The sequence below is a fragment of the Diceros bicornis genome, chromosome 5 (genome assembly GCF_020826845.1).
Source record: "Diceros bicornis minor isolate mBicDic1 chromosome 5, mDicBic1.mat.cur, whole genome shotgun sequence".
NCBI lineage: Eukaryota > Metazoa > Chordata > Mammalia > Perissodactyla > Rhinocerotidae > Diceros > Diceros bicornis.
The window spans coordinates 50206836-50232727 of record NC_080744.1 but is presented as its reverse complement, the minus strand read 5'-3'; the positions used below and the strand labels follow the sequence as shown (position 1 = coordinate 50232727).

Below are 25892 nucleotides of genomic sequence, written 5' to 3'. Positions count from 1 at the left end.
GTGAGTTAAGCCAAATGGCATATGTTACTCCCTGGCCACAGTGTTTGGCTTGGGAATAGTGATAATACTCCATCAGAGCTAATGATGTGCCAGTGGACTTCGCTGGAATTCCTTGCATCAAGGTGGGTGTTCTTTTCTACAAGATTTCAAGTTCAAAGGATGTTAGCTATAAAGTAGAGACAACCATCTGACAAACAGGATGGGAGGTTTGTTACAGCAGTACATCAAACAAGGAACGAGCAGAATGGAGATAGTGAGTAACTGGGTTCTGTAACATTGTTTGAGTTCCTAATCAAGCACTGATGGAAACCAGAGTTACCTCAGGACTATAAAATTTCATGTAGCAATAATTTCCTTCCTTGCTTATGTTAGCCTGGTTTTCCATCACTTGAAACTGAAAACAATTCTAGCTGATATAACATTCAACTCAGGAAACTGAAGCTCGGGGTGATGAAGTGTACTTCCTAATATCACACAGGTGCTAGAAGCACAGCCAGGGCCAATTCTTTTGTAATGAGACACTATGCTGTTTCACATTCATGGTTTCATATGAGCAACTTCAATACTGTATAATCCATTTTTCAAAATAGGGACTAGAAATCCCAGGGAGATAATAAGACGGATAAAGAAAGGGACAGAGATCCAAGATCCAAAACAATAGTTTGGCAGTGACATCTACTTTCTACCTTCCCTCTGAACTGTCAACATCACTGAATATCCTGAGAAACTACTTTAGGTGATGGTTATGTCTTCTAAATCGATTATTGGCTTTTAGTTTTTTTTCTGAGGAAGAGGATAATGTAGGTCATAAAATAGGGTACTGAAATTATAGGGTACCTATTTTATCTCAGTAAGTAATTATGCAGTCAAGTGGATTATCCTCCACTTGTGTTGTACACACAGAACAATCCCAATGATACCTAACTCTGAGCTGCTAGCTGGGGGAAAAGGCAAGATAGCTCCCTCTGTCAGTGGGAGGTGGCATACTCTTTGCGGTTACCATGCAAAGATAATATATGCATTATTTCATTTATCCTCAGAACAGTGCTATGAACTAAATCTTAAAATTTTCTGCATTTTACAAATGCCAAAACTGAAGATTAGAAAGGTTAAATACTTTGGCCAGTGTCACATAGTTGGAAGCAGTTGAGGTAGAATTTGAACCAAGGTAGTCTGTGTCTGGAACCCATCCCCATGCTACACTATATTCTAATAGGTAGAAATGGAACAAAAACAACATGTATTTCAACCATAGGCACAATGATGGACTATATGTGGTCCACTGATGAATGAATAGGTGAAGAAAATATGGTATATATATACAGTGGAATATTATTCAGCCTTTAAAAAGAAGGAAATCCTGCCATATATGACAACGTGGATGAAACTGAAGGACATTATGTTAAGTGAAATAAGCCAGTCACAGAAACACAATATGTATTTTAACCAGTCAAGTTCCTATCCAAGGGGGACAGAACTTGAGGTTCCCTACACAACTGCAAAGTCTTGTGAATCTGAAGCAGTAATAAAGGGCAGGGTTATTCAGTTAGCAAATCTTCATTATAATGGGGTTGAATATGTTGGCAAGTTCAATATCTGCTTTGATGAGTTTCGTTTTCCTACATTAGGTTTCTTGCCCTTTAAGACTTGTCTAGGCTTTACTGGATTTCTATGAAGCATTCCATTTTGCCTTTATTCATACAAAGCCAGGTTAATATATGAAAGAAAATATGTTCTCTAATTTACTCCAAAAGCAGCAATGCTGAATGCTACAACACAAAGTCAAAAATTCCCAGTTGTCCCTACCAAATTGGAAAATACGATAAATATGGGGAAAAAAGAAAACAGTAAATTCAGTTTCTAAATTTTGACCTGATTCATCCTTAACTCAGATTGTGAGATCACAGACACACATCCTCTTAGTCCTGCCATGCTAGATACCATTAGTAGTAGGAGGATGGTTTCTTAGAGAGCTGTAGTTAGTTCATTACTTTTCCCAGACAACTGGTTATTTCTTTATTCTTATTACCTTCAGTTTAGATAATTGTCCAAGATCTTTAGCTGCGATGAAAATCATCTGGGGTCCCTAGAGACATAGAAAAGGAGAGAGAAGACTCAGTCTTAAGATTTTCAGTAATAGTTACCTTAGAAATGTGGTCAATAGAGAATTTGCTTTATTTCCCTTATTATATTTGTCACTTTCATGCCACATGCCCTTCATTGGTCTATCTTACAGATTGGGTCAAAGATATCTAGTACTGCTTGCAATGTAACTGTCCTCACAGGAATCCCACTTCTGAAAATTTTAAGTCTGAGTTACTGAATGGGTTACTGCTAATGTAGCCAGTTTAATGTAGAATATAGATTAAATCAGTGATCTTTAACTTTTATTTATTTATTTTGAGTAGAGAAAACTCCCTCACTCCCCGCCCTCCAAATAAATCTATGCAAAATTTCAAGATACAGAGCTGAAGAAGGTGCAGCTGCTCCTTCTGAAAGGCTGTCCCATCTGTCAGAGACCTGCCCTCTTAACTCCTCCCTCAGCCAGAGGCTTTTCCTAGAACCCCAAGGTCCTGGGAAGAGTTTGAAAAACACCAGGACAAACTACACGAAGCACTACTAGAATGAAAACCTAGAGGTGTGTCTGTTGGTAAATATGACAGGAAAAGTACTAAATTTGGCTAAATTCATTAGCAACCTAGAATATTTTCACAGTAAGGAAAGTCAGCTATTCTGGAGTAATATTTTCCATTTTTTAGTGGAGCTTGTATATTCACCAGGAAATTAAACACTACAAAGTTAATGAGAACAGAAACCACGTCTAATTTGTTCATATTTTATCTGCAACACGGTGCCTAATACATAGTAGAAGCTCAAAGAATATGTATTGAATGAGTGAATGATATAGCTTCATACTTGGAGATCTCAATGCTAAAGAAAATTGAGGTGATGGTAAGCTTTCCTAGGGAAGACCTTATATCAAAAATGAAATGCCATATATAGCATTTCTGCTTAACATGATATATGTATTCTTGAAAAACCTCATATTCTAAAAAATTGTGTGCTAGAAATAGAAGTACTCGTGAGGAAAATAGCAGTGGGCAGCACAGTCAAAGCTCATGCAGTTTTGTTACCAAAGTACTATCAAAAACAGTAAGTGCTACTTTAAGCAATAGCTTGGAGAGCTCACAGGGAGCTCAGTGAGGCTGGTGGCTGCCTCAAGGGATATTAAAAATGCAAAAAAATCCCCAAACAAACAACAACAAAACAATAGAGTACAATTGTGGGCTGAGACCATACCCTGACAAGTGGAGCTCTGAGCACAGGGTAGCCTGCCTTGTGTGAGAGCCATGCAAGGCGCATCTTTCTGGATAGGAAGTGATGTGCAAGTATACCCTCCTCCTTGATTTTTCTTTTTAAAAATAGGGGTGAAAGGGCTCCTGCCTGTGTAGTAGCCAAGCTGAATGTGCTTTCCCTTTTTGCTGAAGTTTATAACTCTTCTGTCATATGCTCAAGCCTCTCACACGGGAAAATTTACATATAAAGCAACCCAACTTCCAGGTTACACTGATCTCACTCCCCTTCTGGCCAATTATGTGATAGCTAAGTGGTATTAGAGAAATGTATTATGTATTATAGCAGAAAAGTGTGTGTGTGTGTGCGTTTATATATGTGATTTGGCTACCTATATATGTAGGTTGTCAATGATTGTACCACATATTCATGGCATGAAGCAAAACTCAAAGTAATTTATATTTTACCACTCACTGTCTGGCAATAAATCGACAAAAACATACGTATCTTTGCATTTTGGAACCTTTACGAGAAAATATTTTCCATACAATTTCACTGGATAAATTTGGACTGAGTGTGCATGATTAATGGTGTCAATACCCATTTTACTTTAGTTTATAATTACTCCTTATTTGCACCAGCTTATCTTCCTCAGGTACAGAAAAAAAGTTAATTATTCCATAACAGGTGCTTGTTGGGTTATTTCTTTCCTTGCTTGGCTCAGGATATGGGACCTGAGATACCTGGCATTGTGTATCCATTGACCATTGTCTAACTTTGCTGCTTTGATCTTTCTAGTTCTTTTTTATTTCACTGTGTGTGATACAATCACATTCTTCAAATCTACTAAAAGATCTCTTGTCTATTAACCTCCAGGTGGGAAGTTAATAGATGAAAGCAAAATGAAAAGGTGAAAAATTCCATATATCTGGGTTAGATTTATCTTCTTAAACCCTAAATTTTCAGAAAGAAACACAGTGGGGATATTCTATACTAAATCTATTTCCCTGTGGTTTCATGGTAAAATTAAATTAAAAAAATTACATGTGTAGACCAGATAACTCTATAAATTGTACTTTTTGGTACTTTATTCAACAGATGAAGTTTTGAATGTCAAGTAAATGTGAAGTTTGACTGCTGTTGCCACTATTTAAAATTGATTTGTATGAGAAAAGGTCATTTGAATGATCATTGTTCAGACCCTGTATACCAAACACATTTTCCTAAAATGAATTTAATTTGTATTTCATCCGGATCAAGGTCATTCACTTAAATGAAAAACAATTAGATGAGATATTGAAAGTATAATCAACCTTTAGTTTAAATGCTTACTGTTTGATCTGTCAGAGGAGGGAGAACAATCTGCTTTTCTATTTTGTTAAGGACTAGCTTCCATAGCTCTTTCAAAACTCGCTTCAGGACTGTTTTCTCACAGATTTTTGCTGAGAGACTTAATCTGAAATAAAATGAAACATATGCTCACTTATAAATCTCATATCAAGGTATCAACTTATTGATCAGAAATTCATATTTTTTAATACTGAGATTCAAATACCTGAATAGGCCTTTATAATTTTCAAATGCTAAATTTCATGTACTGAAAAAAGACATGATATCAAAAATCTATTTCACCATACTATATATTAGATATTTTACTCTATTTGATAGAAAATGAATTCAGAGCACTTCTTTCATTAACTTGTTTCCTAAATTGACATCAAGGCTCCCAAAGCGCATGATTTTCATCCTCAGCCCTGACTTGCATTCACTACATGCCCCATGTTTACGGTGCAGGTCATTCTTGCTACCTGGCATTGAATCAACATAATGACATGGCAAAGATGCATATAATTTCACTCAAAAATTAAAATTCACCAACTTTGTTTATTTTCCAGTTTTATTGAGATATAATTTACATATAATATTGTCTAAGTTTAACGTGTAAAACATGATTTGATATATGTATATATTGCAAAATGATTACCACAATAAGTTTCATGAACATCCATCACCTCACACAGTTATAGTTTTCTTTTTTGTGATGAGAGCTTTTAAGATTTACTCTCTTAGCAACTTTCAAATATACAACACACTATTGTTATCTATAGTCACCATGCTGTATATTACATCCCAGGGACTTACCTTATAACTGAAAGTTTGTACCTTATGACTACTTCTGGCAACCACCAGTCTGTTCTCTGTATCTCTTGAGTTTTTTTTTTTTATTTCAAATTTACCAACTTTAATGGGTTTAAGATATTTCTTACAAATTCTTCTTATGGTAAGATAATGATGGTAACATCATCTAGCATTTATATAACACCTTAGTTTAGAAACTTCTCCTGCAGATATTTCTTATTTATAACTGTATCTGTTATAGAAATCAAGAACAGGCTCAGAGGGGTTAGAGAACTTGTACAAGAAAGTGAAGCTAGTGAGTGTGGGGTGAGATTCAAAGTTAGGTTCTCTTCCTCTAAATCTCGTATGTCTTCCAATGCCCTGTGTTGCCCTTGACAAATGCGCTTGTGATGAGGCCCCAGCAGTACGTGAAGGCACAGTGCTGCATAAACATCTACTGAACGTACCAGAATATGACACAGAACGCTTTGAGGCTCCTTTAATAAGATTTCATCAAACCTGTTTTACACAGGGCCGAAGGTGGGTGCTATACTTCATGGCAGCCTCATTGACTCCTGATAGTGCTGCTAAGTACTCTGTATACTTTTGGACTCAGAAGTTATAACCTGGGTTCTGGTTCTGATAGAGACAGAATTAACTATTTTTAATATTTAAAGATATACATAATTAATAATTAATTTAAATAAATTAGTAATTAATATTTAAAGGCATGTGGTGTGTGAGAGGCAAAGGGAGACATTTCCAAAATAGATTTTCACGTAGAAGTATTTCTCCTAACACTGCTGTATGTAGATACCTAATATATAAAAGTACATGAAAGCAACCCCCTCCTGATGAAGATGAGAGCTGGGGACTGCTGAGGCATATCTGTGGAACTCGCCAGCCCTACTAGTTTGGAAACCATTGTTCGAGGGTAGCATTTCTAGCTTGTTGGTGGATAGTCATGATATGGACATAGGGTAGAAACCAGCAGATGTGTCATGGCAGAATAGCAGAACCTATCCTCAGAGAAATTCCTAGGATGATTTGAAACACAATAAATCTGCCCATTTTGCAGCAGATGTGTAATGTCCATTTTCAAAAGGTCTGAGTTTGAGAATTGATCTTGTTTTTATGGTCAGCTCATGTTGGCATGCCAACTAACCCGGCTTAGACTTGAAATGAACGAATAGGAATAAAATCGTTGACGTGTTTGCAGCTCTGCATGGGATTTCTGCCAGCAGGAAATGGAGTTCACAGCTCATTTTATAGAGTGGTAAGGTCTTGGTGAAGAAAATGAAACACAAAGACACGAAATGTTTTTGTTTTTTAGAGAGGCTGCACAAAGACAAAGAGAACATGTACATTTATAATATAACGTGATTTCCAAGGGGATTTTCTCGAAACCACCTTGAAGACTTTCAGCCTCTATTGTTCATTTCAAATAGCAGAAGATAAAGGGGAAATCGAGCAACTGCTTCCTAATTTAGTCAGAGTTAACCCACTTGATAATGCAAGATAACATATATTTTGGAACCTGAGCTATCTATTTTGGTTGACCACAGAACCAATTAACCATACAATTTTCAAATGCCATGTATACCAGCTGGCAATAGAGATTTCCCATCATACAGTTGATTATATTTTCATGAAAACTTATCCAGCTGTTCTCCCTCCTACTGGAATGCCCATCCCTCATTGCCATACATCCAGACCCTAACTGCCAACCCAAATGAAATGTCTACTGATGGTCTGAACAGGAGATTATTACTTTACACATTATTGTGTTTATTTGTGTACCTTTCTTATTTTTTCTTCCTAATCTATTAGCTCCTTGAGAATAGAATTAATATCTGACTTTTAAAAATCTCCCCTAACAAGTGGCTGTATGGTTATGCATTTTGTATTAGCCCTGAGAATTTCTGCAACTCTCCATGCCTCATATAATATCTCTTTCTAAAAATTTTAAATCTCTTTCACAAATTTTTAAAGCTTGTAGATGTTTTTCTATCTTTATACACTGTCTCTTTCTACTAAGAATTAGAATAAATGACATATATAATGATATAATTAATTATAATAAATAGAAAATTAAGACTGAGTAAAGAATCTAATAGACTGAAAATAAAGGTCAACTCACTTTATGTAATAGCTCTGTTTTACAGATGATGAAATGGATTCAAGGTCCCTCAACTACTAGATAACAGCATCAGGATAACTTAAAACTTTCTGTATGTTCCACAACTTTTGATTACAGTATATACAAAAATAACTAGTTTTGCTAATGATAAATGATATATCTCCAAACCGCTGGCTAGAGTTTCAAAAACAGAAGTCATTTCAGTAGGAGTTTTAAGAGAATCAGGATTGCTTTGTTCTGTTCTCCATTCACCATCACATTCACAACCAAATGGTAGTGTGCTTATGTAATTCAATTCTGTATTGTCCATAGAAAAGAGCCATATAATAAGACCAAAATTTCAAGGGATTGTATTGGAAATTAGATGATAAGAGTAAACGTCTACATTAAGAAACTAAAGAAATGAAGAAGTCTTTCTTCCTTTTCTCTCTTTTCTTCCTCCCTCTCTCCCTCTTCTTTCTCCTACTTTTTTCTTCTACATCCACCTGCCTACCTACATCCTGTTAAGCTACCTAACTACCTATTCACCTAGATATTTCCTCATAGAGAACATAAAATAAGACAATTTTTCTGCCAAATATTGAAATTAAAGTGATAAGAACATTAGTCTTACTTACACAATAGGATTATAAGCAAAGGGAAATGGAAGTAAAGTAGAATTTATAAATATATAGAAGAGGTTTTCCCTACTGATTCTTCCTTTGTTGTCCTTATCTTTAAAGAAAAGTATTATATCCTTCTTATTTACCCTTGATCCCTTTGGTATTAATTAATTTGCCACAACAATATTAAATGAGGAAACATATGTAAACTACCAGGTATAACATTGGTCCCTTGGTGGGCATTCAAAATTATTTTTTACTTTTCTCTTCTACCTTTAGTTCTGGTTTTGTGTCACCGTTTATGAAATCATGTCTCTGGTTGTTTTAGATCAATGGTTCCCAGTTGTGAACACATTTTAAAATATAAATGCCATGATCCTGCTCCAAACTTACGAATTTAGAAACTCTAAGAGTAGGGACTAAGCAGAAGCATTAAAAAACAAACAAATAAACCTTTTTGGTTCAGAACACTGTCTTGACTGGTCATAAAGACCTCCATTCCCACTCCCTCCCTCCACTGCCAGACTGTAATCTCCATGGAGTCAGGGACGTAGACTCTGTTTTTCATCACTATCTAGTACCTGGAATAAGGTTTGATACACATGGGCACTCAATAATTAGTTATTGAAGGTTGAATTGGGCAGCAATCTACTCGCCTCTGAGCTGAATTAATTGTAGTCACATTTGTGTTAATCTCTTCTTCAGCAGGTTTCTGACGTGAAATCAGATATTCTGGACTCAACTCAGTGTTTTTCTATGTCCCAGAGGTTGCAAAACAATGTGTTATCAGAGGAGCATGAGATCATAAATCTCTCCCTCTCTGAGCAGCAGCCTCCTTAGTTACCAATATTTATTTCCTCTCCATTTTTCCTTTCCTGTACAGTCATTCCTGCTTTTTTCCCCATCTACTAAGGAACAAAAAATATTTTGCTTTTTAATGAATTAATATATTTTTGTAGAAGCCTTTAGAAAGCTGTCTTACATAAAAGAAAACAATTTTTGCTCTTAAACCCCTATCAGTCAAATTTAGGCCTATGAATAAAGAGAAAACTGAGTAGAAAACTTACGTTTTGTCTAAGAAGTCCATGAGAGGTCTTAATACAATCTCTGCATCCATTGCTGCACTGTTCTTATTAGATGTGGTATTTCCATTTGTTCTCATTTGATTTAGTTCAAAACTCATCTGTTTTATGCACTCTTCAATGATCAGCTGGACACTAAAAATAAGGAATACAAATTTTGGAAGAAAAGCAGGCATTTATGCCTTTCTTTGCCTGTATCTTTTTAATTCAACCCCAAGGAGTTTGATCTGTTTCAAATGGTATGAATTCCCTTGCTCATTAGTTTTCAAACTTATTGTTCAGCTGCAAAAACTTTTGTTGCAATGAAAGCTTACTTGGAACCCTTACATGTAATGCTCTTCAGGTTGAATTAATTTGAGTGGGGTTCATTTGGCCCCCATCTCTCACAATAATAGCTGAGATGTTCCTCAGAGCATTATTTGGAAAAATGACTGTTCTTGAAAGACTCTTGGCATCTGGATACACCTTCTTCACTTGGCTTCTGGGACCCCACACCCTTTTGGCTTTCCTCCAACCTCACTGGCTGCTCCTTCTCAAATGTCTGACCCATAACCATTGGAGTAGGGTTGCCAGCAAATAGAAACACAGGATGCCTAGGTAATTTGAATTTCAGATAGTGAATATTTTTTAGTATAAGTATGCCCCATGAAATATTTGGGACATATTTATACTAAAAATTATCCATTTTTATCTGAAGCTCAAATTTAATTGGGGATATCATGTATTTTATTCTGGCAACCCAACATTGTAATCCTCTAGGCTCAGTCCTTGGACCACTCCACTTCTCCATCAAAAATCACTTCCTTGACAATTATACCTAGCCTCGTGGCTTTCATACTATCTGTATAGTGGTGATTCCCAAATATACATCTGTAAACCTACATTCTAATCTGAAATCCAGGCAGTCATATTAACTGCCTATGTAACCTTCTACTTGAAGTCTAATGAGTTTTCCTCACACCCAACATCTAATCCATCAGCAAATCTTTATAAAGGATCCTAAATTTGAAGATCTATTATTACTTCCACAACACTACTATAGACCAATCTACTATTATCTTTCGCTTGAATATCTGTGATAATTTCTTAAATTGTCTCTCTGTTTAACCCTCTACAGAAAAATCTTGTTAAAATAGAAACCAGATCATGCCCCCCCCTTGCTAAAAATCTTCAATGGCTTCCAGATCCACTTAGAACAAAACTTAGAATGCATTCCATGGACTTCATTAAATCCTGATATAACCTGGCCCTGGAAACCTCCCTGATCTCATTTCTTGCCATTCTTCCCTCTGCTTCTTGCAGTCCACCCACAAGAGCCTTCTTGGTGTTCTTAGAATTCTCCGAGGACACTCTTATCTCATGGCCACTATTATGTTCCCTCCTCCATGGAATTTCTCATGGCTCTCTTGGTCTCTCACTTATTTCAGGCATTTGCCAAATGTCACTTCCTCAGAGAAGTTTTCCTTGAACACTCAACCTGAAATGACATTCCTATCATTCTCCATTCTCTTACAATTCTTTCTTTTTAAATTGCACTCTCCATTATTTGACACATTTCATAGTTTTTTTTTTTTATTTGTTTATTGTCTGTTGCTCCAACTAGAGTGTAAGCTCCATGTGGACAGAGACTTTCTTTTTTTGGTGAGAAACATTGGCCCTGAACTAACATCCCTTGCCAACTTTCCTCTTTTTGCTTAGGAAGATTAGCCCTGGGCTAACATCCCTGCCCATCTTCCTCTGCTTTATATGTGGGACACCAGCTACAGCATGGCCGACAAGCGGTGTAGGTCTGCACCCAGGATCCAAACCCCAGGCCGCCAAAGCAGAGTGTGCAAACTTAACCACTACACCACTGGGCTGGCCCTGGGACTTACATTTTTTTGTTCAGTGTTACATACTCACACCATGAGTTGTTCTAGAAATATTGGTTGAATGTATCAATGGACCATCCTCTTTCCACCCACCCGTATTGCCTCGCCATCCTAAGGATTTAAATAAGTCTGTGAAGAGCAATCTTCAGTATCCATTTTCATTATTCATACCCCTTACATCAGTTTTGGTGGTTCTTACCGCAGCAGTGGCAAAAAGTAAGAGATTTAAGTAGTGGAGACTTTCGGCATATCCACCATTCCTCTATATTGTCTGGTACTTTCACATTTCCAACAATAGGTGTAATTATAATACATATGTAGGCAGGCAAGAAAAAAGCCCTTTAGGAGAATAAGGCTAAATGAAAGCTTGGGAAATGATGACATCACTGGAATGGTGATGAGAAGGAGGGAGTTCGTTTTAGTATTGCAATCAAGTCAGTCTCATTCCTCTTCTTTCTCCACACACAATGATTACACAGTTCATGTTATTTGAGAAGCATCCAAATGCATCTATTCCTCAAATTTTATATAGAAGTTTAGGAATTCTCACTATATAATGCTTTCATTATTAATTAAATAGGAAGAATATAAATATCTACTTATTAATGCATGCATTCTACAAATATTTAATAAATACTGCGTGCCAGTCTCATTTACTAGGTGCTGAGGATACAGCAATGAACAAAACAGACAAAATTTCTTGTTCTTATGGCACGTATGAGATCCTTCATTTTAGAATTTACATTATGGAAATATTTTAGTTGGCCTGTTGTCAAATATTTCATTTTTCTAGTTATTGGTTTTGCTACCTAATGTGAGAAATCTTTGATAGATTTTAAATTATCACAACTTGGGTGGTTTTCTTGCTCCTAGCTCTTTTATAGCAGATTTATAAATACATTGGTCCACAATTTTGAGCATATAGGCAAGGCTTGATTCTATCTCCACCATCATGTTTGGCCTGTTTCCATCTTTGGCTCCTGACTTCTCCATGACTTTCTTTACTGTTGACAATGGCATTCTTGCCCCTCTGGACTTGGCATCAGTATTTGGTTCCTTGATCCTTGGATCTCAGTTTTCTTCTATGGATGTGGCTCATTTCTTGGCTCTGTGCATATTTATCTAATTTAATGGAACATCCTCTTTCAAGCTCAGACCCAAAGGAATCCAAATACCTGACCATTTGGTTTTTATCTGGCTGGATCTGCCTTTGGACTCTTGTCAGGTAGTGATTGTGGGGGGCTGGTGGGGGTGGCAGTGGGGATAGTGGAGAACGGGGTGGAGTTGGTGGTGGTGTGTGTATTTAGTGGGGGTAGTGGTGGTAGATATTTGAGGCAATAGAAAAGGAAGATAAATAATGTTGGAAATTTTGAGCTAGTTGATTTACCAACAGGTATCAATGATCCTGCTGACTGTAGTAATAATCAACTTTGAAATAGCTACTTTCTTTGCACTGATTCTCAAATCAGTGTAATGGGGTGGAGGATACACTGAGCAGAAGGTACGATACTCATGTTCCAAAAATATGCAAACAGGTTCCTACAACAGACCCATACAGTAAACTTCCACCAGAAGCCAGCTGTGTGTGTGGGATCAACCATACGGAAGACAGGTTATCAGTGTATAAGCGATAATGACATTCTACCTTAGCATTAATCCAGGGTGAATCAACACCTGCATTTGACCTAAAAAATTTTTTTCTCTATCAATTTTTGGTAAATTCACCTAAAAAGTCTTTTTTTCTATTCTTTTTTCGTTGAAAAAGCCTTTATTTTTCAGCTTGAATAAAAGCAGTACCAGTTAATAATGACAAACTTTGTGAGGACCCAAGAAGCCAAACATGCACAGAAGAATTCCTGTGAAATGTTCCTGAATTCCTTGTTTACTCAATCTAGTCAGCTGCTGGTACCAAAGGTATCATTAAAAGAAATGTAGTACACCAAAAAAAACAAACTGCAAAATACGTGTGTACGCAGAAACCCAAGTGGCACAAGTTTTGAAAATTTTGGGCACATCTTTAAGATATCACTGAAGTTAAATCACTTAGTCTCAGTTCTCATGTGGGTACCCTGTGAGCATGTCAGGAACCTGGGCTTCTGATGTGTGCTTTGGCTCTGCCCCGGCTTTACTGAAAAATCATCCTACCAGCTCCATATAGTAAAATTATTTAATTGCAGGTTTTAATAACACCAGATGAAATGGATTTGGGGCAATTCATTATGCATTTAATTTTAAAGCTCCACACTGCTAATTCAGACTCTTGAGAAGGGTGGATTCAGACTAAAATTATCCAGTTTGACCACAGGATGGTTACACTGATCATTACAGACTTCCCACCCACCCTGTGTGTGTGATGTAGACTTGGTTGGTAGTGTGGGGAATAAATCCATAGCAACAAAGATACACTAATTATGCTTTATATAAGGAAAGCATGACATGTGGGCTGTTTATTCCAATAATCTTAGCCCTGTTTGAACAAAGCATTAAATTCTTTCCTGTATTTAAAAAATAATGAGAAAATAGATACTGGGTAACCAGGAGTTTCAATATCTAGGTTAAAATAGCTGGCTTCATACAAATAAAGTAATTAAAGCGCCATCCTAAGGGCGCCACCCCTTATTTCATAACTGAAGTCTGCTCAGAGTTTTTCAAATCATAATTCATATTTCAGCCTTTGTAACCTGAATATTCTCCCCTCTCAAACAAAACGAAACAGAATAAAAAGTACTTGTTTATAAGGATGATTTGGGTATATTACATAAAGTAATTGGAATACACTTTTTCTATTTACATTCTAGTTTCTGTTTAGTCATCTTATTTCCCATAAGGTTCTGAACACCCCTAGTCATTCCCAACCCCTTTTTCCTCCCCTTAACTTTGCTAAATAATCTCTATTTTGCCTTCCTAGCTGAAGGCAACAGTCTTTCTGCTAACCACACATTAATTCACAAGTAGAAGAAAGAGAGATAAGCCTAAAATGGCTGACTGAAGACCCCATTGCTAAGTGTCATCCCAAGTCAGAGCCAGTAAGCCCCCAAATGTCTGCCTCTCCAATTCCAGGTAAACAGAGACTTCAAAGTGCTTATTAACATGTATGCCAAGTAAGCAGGTTCATCCAGGTTAGCTAACAAGACAAAGCAGAAGGCAGAGCAACTACTCTAAGCTCAGTACAGTAAGACTACAACTGGTTCAGCACCTGAGTTAGGAGGATGGGCTCCATAAAGACTATGAACACACTTCTGATACTGAAGAGAAGGCCAAGTATGGGATTTTTCTTTACTTTGCCTCATTTCTATATTTGAGAAAAAATATGAAGCTTTCAGCGTCTTTTTCTTTTTAGTCTTTCTGATTTAAAAGTGGCATAACTAATCAGCAAATGTTTATTAAGTATATATCTTTCCAAAACACAATAATAAGTGACAAGTGGGGTTCAAAGAGATAGGTAGCCCTTGCCATAGGAGTAATTTTTATAGTCTCATTTGAGAACTAAACACATAGTTTGAAATAATAAGTCAGAATTTAAATCAAATTCTGTATGAAATTAATGAGCCTCTTCAAAGATGTGTTTGCTTTTTAAAAATTTTATGTTTATCTATCTATTTTATCTATTTTAACATTTGATGGTGAGATGATGGCTTTTTCCTTTAGGATCAAAATGAAGTTTATCTAAGATGAACTTCTTTCTCTTTAGAACACTATAGACAAGCAAAGTTAATTTTTAAAAAATGGAAAAAATATAGATGTGCCAGTAGTTTCCCATGGGGTAATTGCATTAAGATTCCTAAGCCCTAAAACCTAGAATCCTGAATTAATTCAGTTTTGGGGTTGGAGTTCAGTTATTTGGAAGTGCAACCACCTTGATATGTATGGCATGAAGGCAACTCAGACTTATGTACGTAAAGGTTTTCTCCCTGCCTTCCTCCCTCCCTCCATTCTTTCAACTCTAAACCCTAGAACTGCAAAAGGGAATGAGTTACGGCTTCTCTCCTTCAGAAGCAGGTGAGGGAACCAGGCAAGCAAACCAGAACTTAGGGCATAGTGTTGTAAATGCTACCTGACTGAAGAATACACTACTAGATTGTGGGGTCGTGGAAGACTTTGCGAGGAGATAGTGCAGATTGAGTCTTAAAGTTACAAGGATTTAGCCAGTCAGAAGAGAGAGAGAGCATTGAAGGGCATGATTATTATTAACTGAAACCTAATACATTTGAATAATTACTTAGGCCACTTACCTTTCACCATAAGTGACGCTGAGCTCATCCAGAACCCCATTGAGTTTAACTTGAAGTTCTTTTAGAATAGTGCTAGCTTCAGGATCTAGCTGCAGAGAGACCATAAGCAATATTACTTTGGCGTTGAGACAGCATGCCTCTGTTTCTCTTACAAGCATTTTGCTTGTTATAAGGTAAACGTCAAACAATATAGGAAATATATACCTTTTTTTCTTTCCTTTTTTTATCTTTGAAATCAAAAGCAAAATTTAGGAAATTCTAAAACAACCAGAAGAGTTTTTATATATGAAAAAACTGATTGAAAGGCATAGCATGCATACAAATAAGAGCTAGATAGCAAAGCCTTTGTTGGTTACAGCAATGGGATGCAAGGCATGACAAAATAACCTCTAGAACATGATAACTCCATCACTTAGAAAAGCTAACATGTTATACATCAGTTGAATATGTGTTGCTTCAAAATATATTTTAATTTTTAATACCCCTGTAAATATATAGGCCCATTAAAAATAAAAATATAGGTTAAAAATTAATTTTGGGAGTATTGTGTTTTGCCTTATTTGAAGATATTTTCATATTTTTCAAACTATGGAATTAAAAGTAATAGGAAAAACAAATTATCCAAGCACTGTGATGCTTCTCTGAAGGTGATAGGCCTGGCTTCTCTTCCCAGATGCCAATTTGCAATTCAGAGTTCAAGGTTCCAAGTTTCACATTTGAGTTTTATTTTACTTTTCCTTAAGTATTTAAATATTTTTAGCTTGAAGCTAAGCTGTCAAGAAAATTTGGGGACAAAATAAAAATAATTAAATCAAGATAAAGTTATTTAACGCTTATTCTTACAGTGCAATCTTTAAAAGCCAACTATTCATTTTATCTGATTTCAGTTCTTAAAATAATGTTAATGAATATTACAAAATAACTTATACTATAAATAAACACAAATAAATGAACACATCAATCTGTTTACTTGGCAGAATGTTTTTGTAATTAAAGTGAAGGATCAACAGAAACTTTACCAGCATTTTAGAAAATTTTATCCTGTTTGCTAATTATATTTTTGCAAACTAGTTGTCAAAAAACAATGACGTACAATAGATGTATTGTATCAAGCTGATAGAAATTCATGTAAAGGGAAATCTAGAATATTCTCTGAAATTTAAGTCAATCTTCCTTTGAGTCTTTAAAAATTTAGTTTCCTACCATTAGTACCTATAGTTCTTCCACAAGCTGGTCTACTATTGAAAGACGATGGGATAAAGCCAACTTTCAGGAGTAGAACAAATTAAAGGAGGACTTAGTATAAACAGGAGAACCTAAGAAGGACACCAGATAAATCTAGGACCCCATATCAATTAAAACTCCTGGGAGCCAGCCCAGGACCAAAAAGTGTCCCCAGTAGTATACACTGGTCCTGTAATCTTCCAAGAGCATTTTCTAATACTAAGAAACTGCTAAGAAGAAGTATTATTTACATACTTCAGCAGCTGAGAAGCTCTAGGTTGTATTGACATGACTGAAAACGTTGGAATGGAAACCCAAAATTTCATTTGGCATCTGACGCTTTATTGATTAAGTCAAAACAATCCTTGATGCCAATTTTGACTCAAATTCAGGTAATTTTAGGATTGATTAGTTTCTGCTCCTCTATCAGAGCCAATGTGATTCTTCTGGACTCTCTTTTTCCTGCCTCTATCATCAGATAGGCTCACAGCTCTTACCCACAGACACATAGGCCACTACAACAGATATAGACTTCTCTGAGTTGGAAAACTAGATATTCTTGAGTCTTATACTTTCTGAGGGTTCCATTCAGCTATAATCAGTTGTAAGGCAGTGATTGAGAAAGACAATTAGATAGTACTTGTTTAAAAAAGATCTGACACTAATATGGATTTAAACACAATTAGCCTAATAAACTGTAACTTCCCAAACCTTAACCCAGAAAACATATGTGGATTGCCTGCCATGCAGGCTGAATGTTTATTATATTTTCTTGCTACTGCCCTAATACCGATTTTAACCTGATTTCATTTGGATAAAAATGTTGAGGAATAGGGAATGAGAGAGAAGCCCTCCCATGGTTTTCTTCAGGCTCCCTCTCCTTAGCAAACTGTGTGGGGGGATAGGTGGTGCTTCCCCACCCACACATCTGCCACTTGCAGGGAAATGGCTCTAAGAGTAGGTAGGGTTTTCTTCAGGAAATGGAGTTGCTTCTTATTTAAAATGTGTATTTTATTTCTCTATTAGTTTGATATACATATTGAGGGTGTTTATTCACCTGTCAAGTTAATGACTTTAAAGTCATACAAAAATGGTTAGATGGGTCAGTTGTAGGAAATTATACCCTTTTCCCATAAATTATTTTAAATTTTATGGGAAATTATAATTATTTTAGTCCACCTTAGGTATTTGGTGAATGGAAATTTCTTATCAAATAATTAGTTATTACTTGAAAATCTGAGACTGTCAAACTGCAGCAATTTAAATATTGGACGATAATTTTCATTTCCTGATAGAAGCATGTGTTTCTAAGTAGGTGCAGATAGAATGCCTCTCATGTAAGCAGGCCACAAAAAAACACAGAAAATTTTTAGTTTCAATTAAGTATTTGATGCTTATCTGATCCAAATCATTAAACCATTAAAATAGGAACAGTAATTTTAAGGCCAATATACGAATTGCAGGTATTTTGCAATAATAATGGGCATAAATATCACCCTCATCAATTATAAAACAATCTCTTTAGGCATCAAATTTACCAATTCTTAAGTTCTTTCTTTATGTGCCCAAATTGAGGAAACTTTCCTTCCTCCTACAAACTCCCTAAAGTTTGTAAGAATTGGGCTTTGAGAGTTTATTGCTTAAATTACCAATAGCACATTTTACAAATTATTGGCTACTGTGGAAAGGTAAAAGGCTACCTAAATTTTTTTCACAAAGGTTTAAAACTTAGCCTAATTTATAAGTACTATGACATCAAATATCAAAATTAACTTGCATTCTTTGTATCATTAGAGTTATTATTAAAAACAAAAAAAGAAAGAAAAAAAGAAAAAATTTCAAGCATTCAAAAGTCACAGTTAATAAATTTATTCTAAATTAGAAGGTGAATGCATGCGAACCTGAACAACTTAATTGGCTGGCAAAATGGTTCCATATAAAGAGAAATATACACAATGAAAATTTAAGAATACTGAGTTAAATTCCGAATTCAGAGTAAAACTTTCAAAATAGATTTTGTCCACACTCTATAAAAAGTTTGGGAATTCCAAAACCTAGACTGGTAAAATGTGGTTCTAACGACCAGAATGAACCAGAGTCATAAGCAGGTAGTCTCTGAGTTTTCACACTGTTGAGATATTATGCACCTTTGAGCTGTGGTCATATAAATAACTTGTCTGTTATAGATAGTGAGCAGGCAAGGTATCTTTTAAGTTCGTTTTTTTTTTTTTTTTTTTTAAGGCTCACTTCTTTTCCTTTTGAAAGACTGTTCACTCATCACCCCCTTTTGCAAATCTCCCAGAGGTTGCTCATCACAGGCAGTTAGTAGCTCAAGCTTCTGCGCTAACTGCTTTTTACTATTACTGTCTATACAATGTTCTTTTCTAATTGTTCTCTTATAAATCTCTCTCTTCCCATGAGCCCTATCTTACTTAACTTTCTATCCTGGGTGTCTGTCCTTGCACGTGTAGGCATTTACCAAATATTTGAGGAAGGAGGTGAGGACAGAGAGAAGCATGAAGGGAGTCCCTCAAATGGATTCCTGGTATCCAGAGTGATCCTTCTCCTTGGACAGATACATTGCCTTGACTATTAATAGAATACTTTTGCATTTGAAATCTCTCGCTCCTTAGCAACCATATACTCTGGAGTTACCAAGTTAGTCCTGATTTCAATTTTTTGTCTCATTGCCAGACCATGTCAGATTATGTCCTGATAGTTGTTTGGTTTCAAAAATATGGTTACCATACCCACTCAGTATCTTTTTTACGAGTGTAAATTCTTTCCCTAGGGGACCTAAAGGGAGTACATGTTATTTCAGCCTCTTACAACAGTGATCGTCAAACCATCCATCAAGCTCTTGCTAGAGATATAACTAGTGGGTTGGAAAGTGGCAGTTAAATTCTTCAGATAGCTCAATACAAACTCCTGAAAAATGAAGACTTTGTATGGAAGAAGTTACGGATCTTTAGTGTGAATTTTATTCCTTTTGCACAGTGTTCATTACTATCTCATTTCCTTTCTCTTTTCTCCAGGCTACTAAGCTGCCTTTCCTCATGTTCAGCTCATCAGCGTTAGGGTTCTATTATTTCCTCATCCAAAGAAGCGCAGATTAGGGAGGATGAGCACTCCCTGGCTTCATCTTCACAGCGGCCAAAATTTGATCATTAGTCTGGTGGGTTTCATATCCTCTTCAAGATTTTTGCAGAAAATCCTTTAATAAATGCAAACTCCACCACTTTTTCTATGGAAAAAAAGCCTCATTTCCAAGTAAAATGTTGTTCAACTTAAGCTCTTGGTTCCTCCATTTGGATTTTGTTCCATCAAATATCCCTTTCTATCTTCAGTCCTTCCATTGTTATTTTTATTACCCCATCCTATAAATATACTCAAACAACATTTATGTTAAAATAAAAAATAGAACAATTTAAAAAACCCAACTTATTTGCAACCAACTTCTGTTGACTTTTAGCTAGTATCTTTTCTTCTCTTGACCTTTAAACTGCTCACAATATAAGTGTCAAACTTGCTGCCTCTGTATCCTTATCTCTTAAACATTCATTAATCCTCTGTTTTGTGGCTTCTGTTCTGGATACTCCACATAAATGTTCATATAGAATGATCATCACCAATGATCTCTTAAATGCCAATCTGATGACTATATTTATCCTACTCAGCTTGCATTCATACTGTTGTTTACTCTATTTCTCAAGCTGTTTATTTTCTTGCTTCTCCAGAGACTACCTTCTCCCAGCTAACCTATTTTCCTGCCTACGATTTGTCTATCTCTTTTGTTGACTTCTCTTTTTCTGTATACTCCTTAGATGTTAATGTCCTTCAATTTTCCCTTCCCAGTTCCCTTTTCTTTTCACTCTATATTCTCTTCCTGAGCAATCACACTCATGCCTATGGCTTCAGCTGCCACTTTTATGCTAATAACCCCTGTATCTATTACCTACAGCTGTAAGAGGATGCCTGCGCATCATGTCTGTATTTCCTCATGCCTATTAGCCTTTTCCACTTTGATGACCTCAAGCTCAACACATCAAAAAGTGAACTTATTACCTGCTCATCCTTAACTTATTCCTCTCGTTAGCCCTGATTTGATTGATTGATAGCATACAATTGTTTAAGGAAGAATTGTGAAAGTCATCTTTGACTCCTCTCTGTCTTCTTCCTTCCATATTTACTCGGATACCAAATATGATTGACAATATCTCTGAAGTGTTTTCTCTATCTGTCCTGTCCTCTTCATTCTCTGATGCAGAATTTTTCTCATCCAGATTATATTGCAACCATCTCCAAATTCTGTTTTTGTTTCCTGTTTTCCCTCTTCTATTTCATCCTCCTAACTCTTCCTATAGTTGTTTTAATAGAGCCCAAATCTGATCATGGCACCTGCTGACCCCTCTAGCTGGCTTTCAACCAGGGATGTACTTCAAGAAATTTCTCACAATCTCATCTGGGCTCTTGCTATTTCTTTTATTTTGAAAAGATTACTTCTCTTCAACCCTTCTACTTGACCGGAATCTGTTCATCCTAAAATGCCTAGCTTCACTTAAAAGATATGACTGAGAAATCAGTGAAAATTCCCTAGTGAATCCAGCAGGAAGTTACTCTCCTTGAAATGCCCTAAATCACTTGGTTGAGCTGCAGCGTTCAGCATGTATACTATAGTATGCTGTCAGGAATAAAAGAATACATGCTCCTCTCTATTGCAAACAAATGTGCCCCAGCTCAACCAATGCTACCTTGTTTTTTGTTTCTTTTTTAATTCCTCTTAGGAGAGACCCTCTCCAAAAATTTACAAGATCATTTTCAGAGAAAGACTATGGCATTTCCTTATGCCAATCAGATTTGCATGAACTATTATGTTAGAGGTATCAGTTATACAAATCCCTGCTTCTAACTTAGTTTCAAAAAGTTGAAGCGCATCCGTAGCTGTCTCTCATCCTAATTAAAAAGAGTATGAAGTAAATCCAACTGTCATTGAGCTTTGAATTAACTAAATGCCTCTGAGATATGTTGTTAGGTTCTTAAGCCTAGACAACTGAAGGAAAAAAAATTGCCTTATCTTTTATAATTCTTTCAATGTAGTTTTGAGTTAGTGAATATATGGTAATTGTGAGTTTTTCTATTTCTCTCAAAGTTTTAAAAAAATTATACCTTCAAGCCTTATTTGAATGACATGACATTCTTTTCTCTTAGCTTAAACATTTTTTTCCTTCTCACCTACTACATTTACATTATCCTTCTACTCTGTGGATTGCTGACAAGGTTATTGTCCTTATAACCACAGAATTTTAGAACTAGGATAACTTCAGAAATCATATGGTTCAATTCCTTCTTTTTTATAGATGGGGAAAACCAAGGCCTAGATAATGTGTTATGCCACGTGATACATTTTGGGGCCACATGAGGATTGAAAAGCAGCACTCTGAGAAGCTATTTCCTTTTAAGAAATTCTCTTCTGAAAATGGTCTTTTAAAAAACTCAAGTCTGGGGCCGGCTCCATGGCTTAGTGGTTAAGTGTGCGCGCTCCGCTACTGGCGGCCTGGGTTTGGATCCCTGGGGTGCACCGACACACCACTTGTCCAGCCATGCTAAGGCGGCGTCTCACATGCAGCAACTAGAAGGATGTGCGACTATGACATACGACTATCTACGGGGGCTTTGGGGAGAAAAGAGGGAAAAAAAGGAGGAGGATTGGCTATAGATGTTAGCTCAGGGCTGATCTTCCTCACAAAAAAAACAAAAATTAAAAAACTCAAGTCTGATAACTTGGCAGAGAAAAAACTTTGGGCTTATTAACTCCATCTATTGGCTGACTAACTATGAAACTTGACAGAGTAGGGATTAGTCAGGACTACAGGAAATGAGACAAAATTTACGTTCAGAATTTGTTCTGTAAAAACTGCCTTTTTGCCCTGTCTCACTCTGTCTTTCCCATTCGGCTGTTCACATTACTGCATCCATCTCAGTTTAGCAGAGTGAATATAGTCTATTCAATCAACTGAATCGAATGTCAGTTGAATATCGAGTGATGAGTGATGGGGACAGAATTCCCTCAGTGAGCCATTTGATGAGGTGGTGAGGGTCACTCGGCCAAGTAGGAGAAGAGGGAGGATTGGCTGGGTTAAAGAAGTAAGTTTTACCAGTGTCTGCATCAATTTATGGTTTGTTAAGGCAGGCATAAACAATCAAAGGGGATTACAAGAAGACAATAAAATAGGCCTGTTATAGAAAATGACAGTTCAAGTAAAGCTCTATTTCTATTCCTCTTGGCTGTGGCTTGTATTCTCTCAAGGATCAGACAGAGGTTAGTTTAAAAAGAGACTTGGTGGTGCAACAGTGACCCCACGCTCTCTGGATCTCTCAGGAATGCTCTGGAGAATGAGGTTAACAAGCAGCACCTGCCTGGGTCTGTCTTTCACTTTGATATAGATCACCCGCCCAGAAACCTCTCAACCGCCAAGGTAGCACCTTTTCTTAATTTCACAAGCTTAGCAGTTAGCTGAACTTTATGTGGCAGTGGTGCTACATCCTTAACCACGTTAAATTACCGCTATGCGATTTGCCCCTCTGGGCTTCGTTATTCTCTTAATTTTCTATTAAGTCCAATTTGTTAACTCTAATTGTAGAGATGGTTAGGAGGAGAAAGGAACCAGGCAATATCTGCACGCTGCCATAATAAGAGGCCAGCACTTCAGACGCTCGGTCCTCCTTGTGATCTGCTGCCATGAAACTAAAAATAGCTGATTGCTGTTACTGAATTCAGCCAAATGACATCTCACGTTTGAGCTTTATTTACAGACTAAGAGGCTAGAGGTTTGAGTTTATTCTTTGAATAGTTGTGGAATAAGACATAACAATTACAACTTTCATTTGAAGGATGTTTTCAGGTTTAGAAAGTGTTGGGGGGGTTTCCCCCACAAATCTTATCTCTTTTATTGTTCTGACTCCCCCTTTTAAACTTGATGTTCTCTGAGGGTGGGGTCTGCATCTTAGTAATTATTGTACCTCTGGTGCCTAGTAAAATTTACAGCTCATAATAGGTGCTCAGCAAACAAAAATTGTTGCGTGAACTAATGAAGGAGTAGATTCTGTCTGCACGTTCACTGTGCTCTAACCTCTGTTTTTCACAGTCGGTCCAGAGGGGAAGAAATGCTTCAAGTGGTCCAGGCAGGACAGGGAGCATTTGGCTTCTAAATATCTCTTTCAGTGGGCACTAATGGGATCTCTGCTCTAATTGTTGTTTTACAAGTTGGTGTTTATGGTTGGTAGCTCCTCGAGGCCTAAGGCATTTATTTTTAAATCTTTTAATTTCTTATCTCAACTCCTGCTCTCCCAAAGATACAGTAAATATAAGTAGGCAACAATAGACACTTCAATTAAGTAGGAAGAACTGTGCAAATTGCTTTCGGAAATAATTTATGACTAAAATGAATAATGATACGACTAGTTAAAATTGCCTATTTTATTATCTAATGGTATCTAATATATTCTTTATTAATTTTATTTTATAATTTATTTTGCAGTTGCTAAAAAAGAGATAAAAACAGCAGATTGAGTTTCATTAATGTGTTAACTAGTGAACTGCATCTCTATTCACATTAAGGAGAAAAGGTGAGACAGATCAGAAACCTGAACACAAAGCTCAGCCTCTATAGAACTGTAACACCTCTTTTAATAAGATTATATATAAAATGTAGGCATAAAGTCCAGGATGTTTAAAAAATGCTGGATATTTGTATGTGACTGCAAACCGGCCACCTATATTTTGACGTTATTGTATTATTTAATCCACATATTTGCCTGCGCTATTGCATATTGTCTCAAGGTCCATTCAAACACATTGAATCCCACATGTTCTCAAGATTCAGAACAAATCAAGTAGGTCAGTTAGGAGCTGTGCACAGACAAACGGGCGTTCTGAGCCATTTCCTATTACCTGGTTGCTGTTCTAAAAGCAAAGAGTCGGGGGCCAGCCCGGTGGCACGAGCGGTTAAGTGCTTGCACTCCGCTGTGGCAGCCAGGGTTCACAGGTTTGGATCCCCGGCGCGCACAGACGCACGGCTTGTCAAGCCATGCTGTGGCAGCGTCCCACATAAAGTGGAGGAAAATGGGCATGGATGTTAGCCCAGGGCCAGTCTTCCTCAGGAAAAAAGAAAAAAAAAGGAGGATTGGCAGATGTTAGCTCAGGGCCGATCTTCCTCACAAAAAAAAAAATAAATAAAAGCAAAGAGTGGTAATTCTCAAAATATATCTCCATCACTGTCACCTGGGAATTTGTTAGAAAAGCAAATCATCAGGCTCCACCCCAGACCTACTGAATCAAATATTCTGGGGATGGAATTCAGCAATGTGCTTTTTAATAAGCTCTCCAGGTAGTTCTGATGTGTGTAAAGTTCAAGAACTACGGGCATGGAGTATTACTCCCTTTAAAGTAGCGATCTTCAGTTCCCTGTTGCCCACACAGTACAATGTTGAAAGGATGGTGCTAAGTAAAAAAAATTAACAACAGAAGTTAATTTCTCTCCTCTCTGGTCAGGGGTTGCTTAGCTGAAGACTGAGTCCATATGGCTAAGAGATTTTACAACGAATTTCAATCAGCTGCATGTATATGCTTTTGGGTAGTTAGATGCAGTTTCTAATTGACACATCAAATTCATCATTAAAAAATGAAAAGTGACATAAATATGCATCTCTGAAACTAAAGAATAATTAAGTTGCTCATTAAAATATACACATTTTTGGATGGCTAGGGTTATGTTCCATATTCCTTGGCCCTGTTCAGGAAAGTTTATCACAATGAATTGAGTCAGGAGATTCAATCCTTTCAGAGACATATCAATAAAAATAACATTACCATTGTATCTAATTGGTCTGCTTTGTGGTCAGCAGAATGAGAGAATTTAGCTAAGCAAAAAACTGCCCTCTCCCATTTCCCCTAAATGTGTTAATAATGCCTAATTTCTAGAATTTGAAGTACTGTCAATAGGTTAGCAGGCCTATGGATAATTATGGATTCTACCATTCATGGCAATTGTACCAATACAATATTGTGAAGGAGTAATGCATCTTCTGCTTACACAGCACAGTCATAATTCCTCTATATCAATTACTACAGGTTCTGTAGAGTTTCATAACCAATATCTTATGACTTCCTGAAAAGAAATTAAATTTTGGGTTATATGATTTTCTTTTTCATGTACTCATACAAATTAGATTGCAGAACAAGGAAATGAAACTAAGTCCTTTCTGTAGGCTATAGCAATATGTTTACAAAAAATTGAATAAAAGCTAGGTATTTATTTGCAATTGGTAGG

General features: G+C 36.5%; 1 protein-coding gene across 2 annotated transcripts in view; it reads right to left on the bottom strand.

Annotated features, from left to right (window-relative positions):
* The window catches only part of UNC13C (unc-13 homolog C), a 590924-nt gene that overhangs the window by 76797 nt on the left and 488235 nt on the right, over positions 1-25892 (bottom strand). For both annotated transcript variants that reach the window (XM_058541619.1, XM_058541618.1), the window contains 4 exons: positions 15340-15428; positions 9222-9371; positions 4627-4750; positions 2030-2086 (listed from right to left, as the gene is read on the bottom strand). In XM_058541619.1, coding sequence (XP_058397602.1) covers positions 2030-2086; positions 4627-4750; positions 9222-9371; positions 15340-15428 — 420 coding nt within the window. The remainder of the gene's footprint in view (positions 1-2029; positions 2087-4626; positions 4751-9221; positions 9372-15339; positions 15429-25892) is intronic.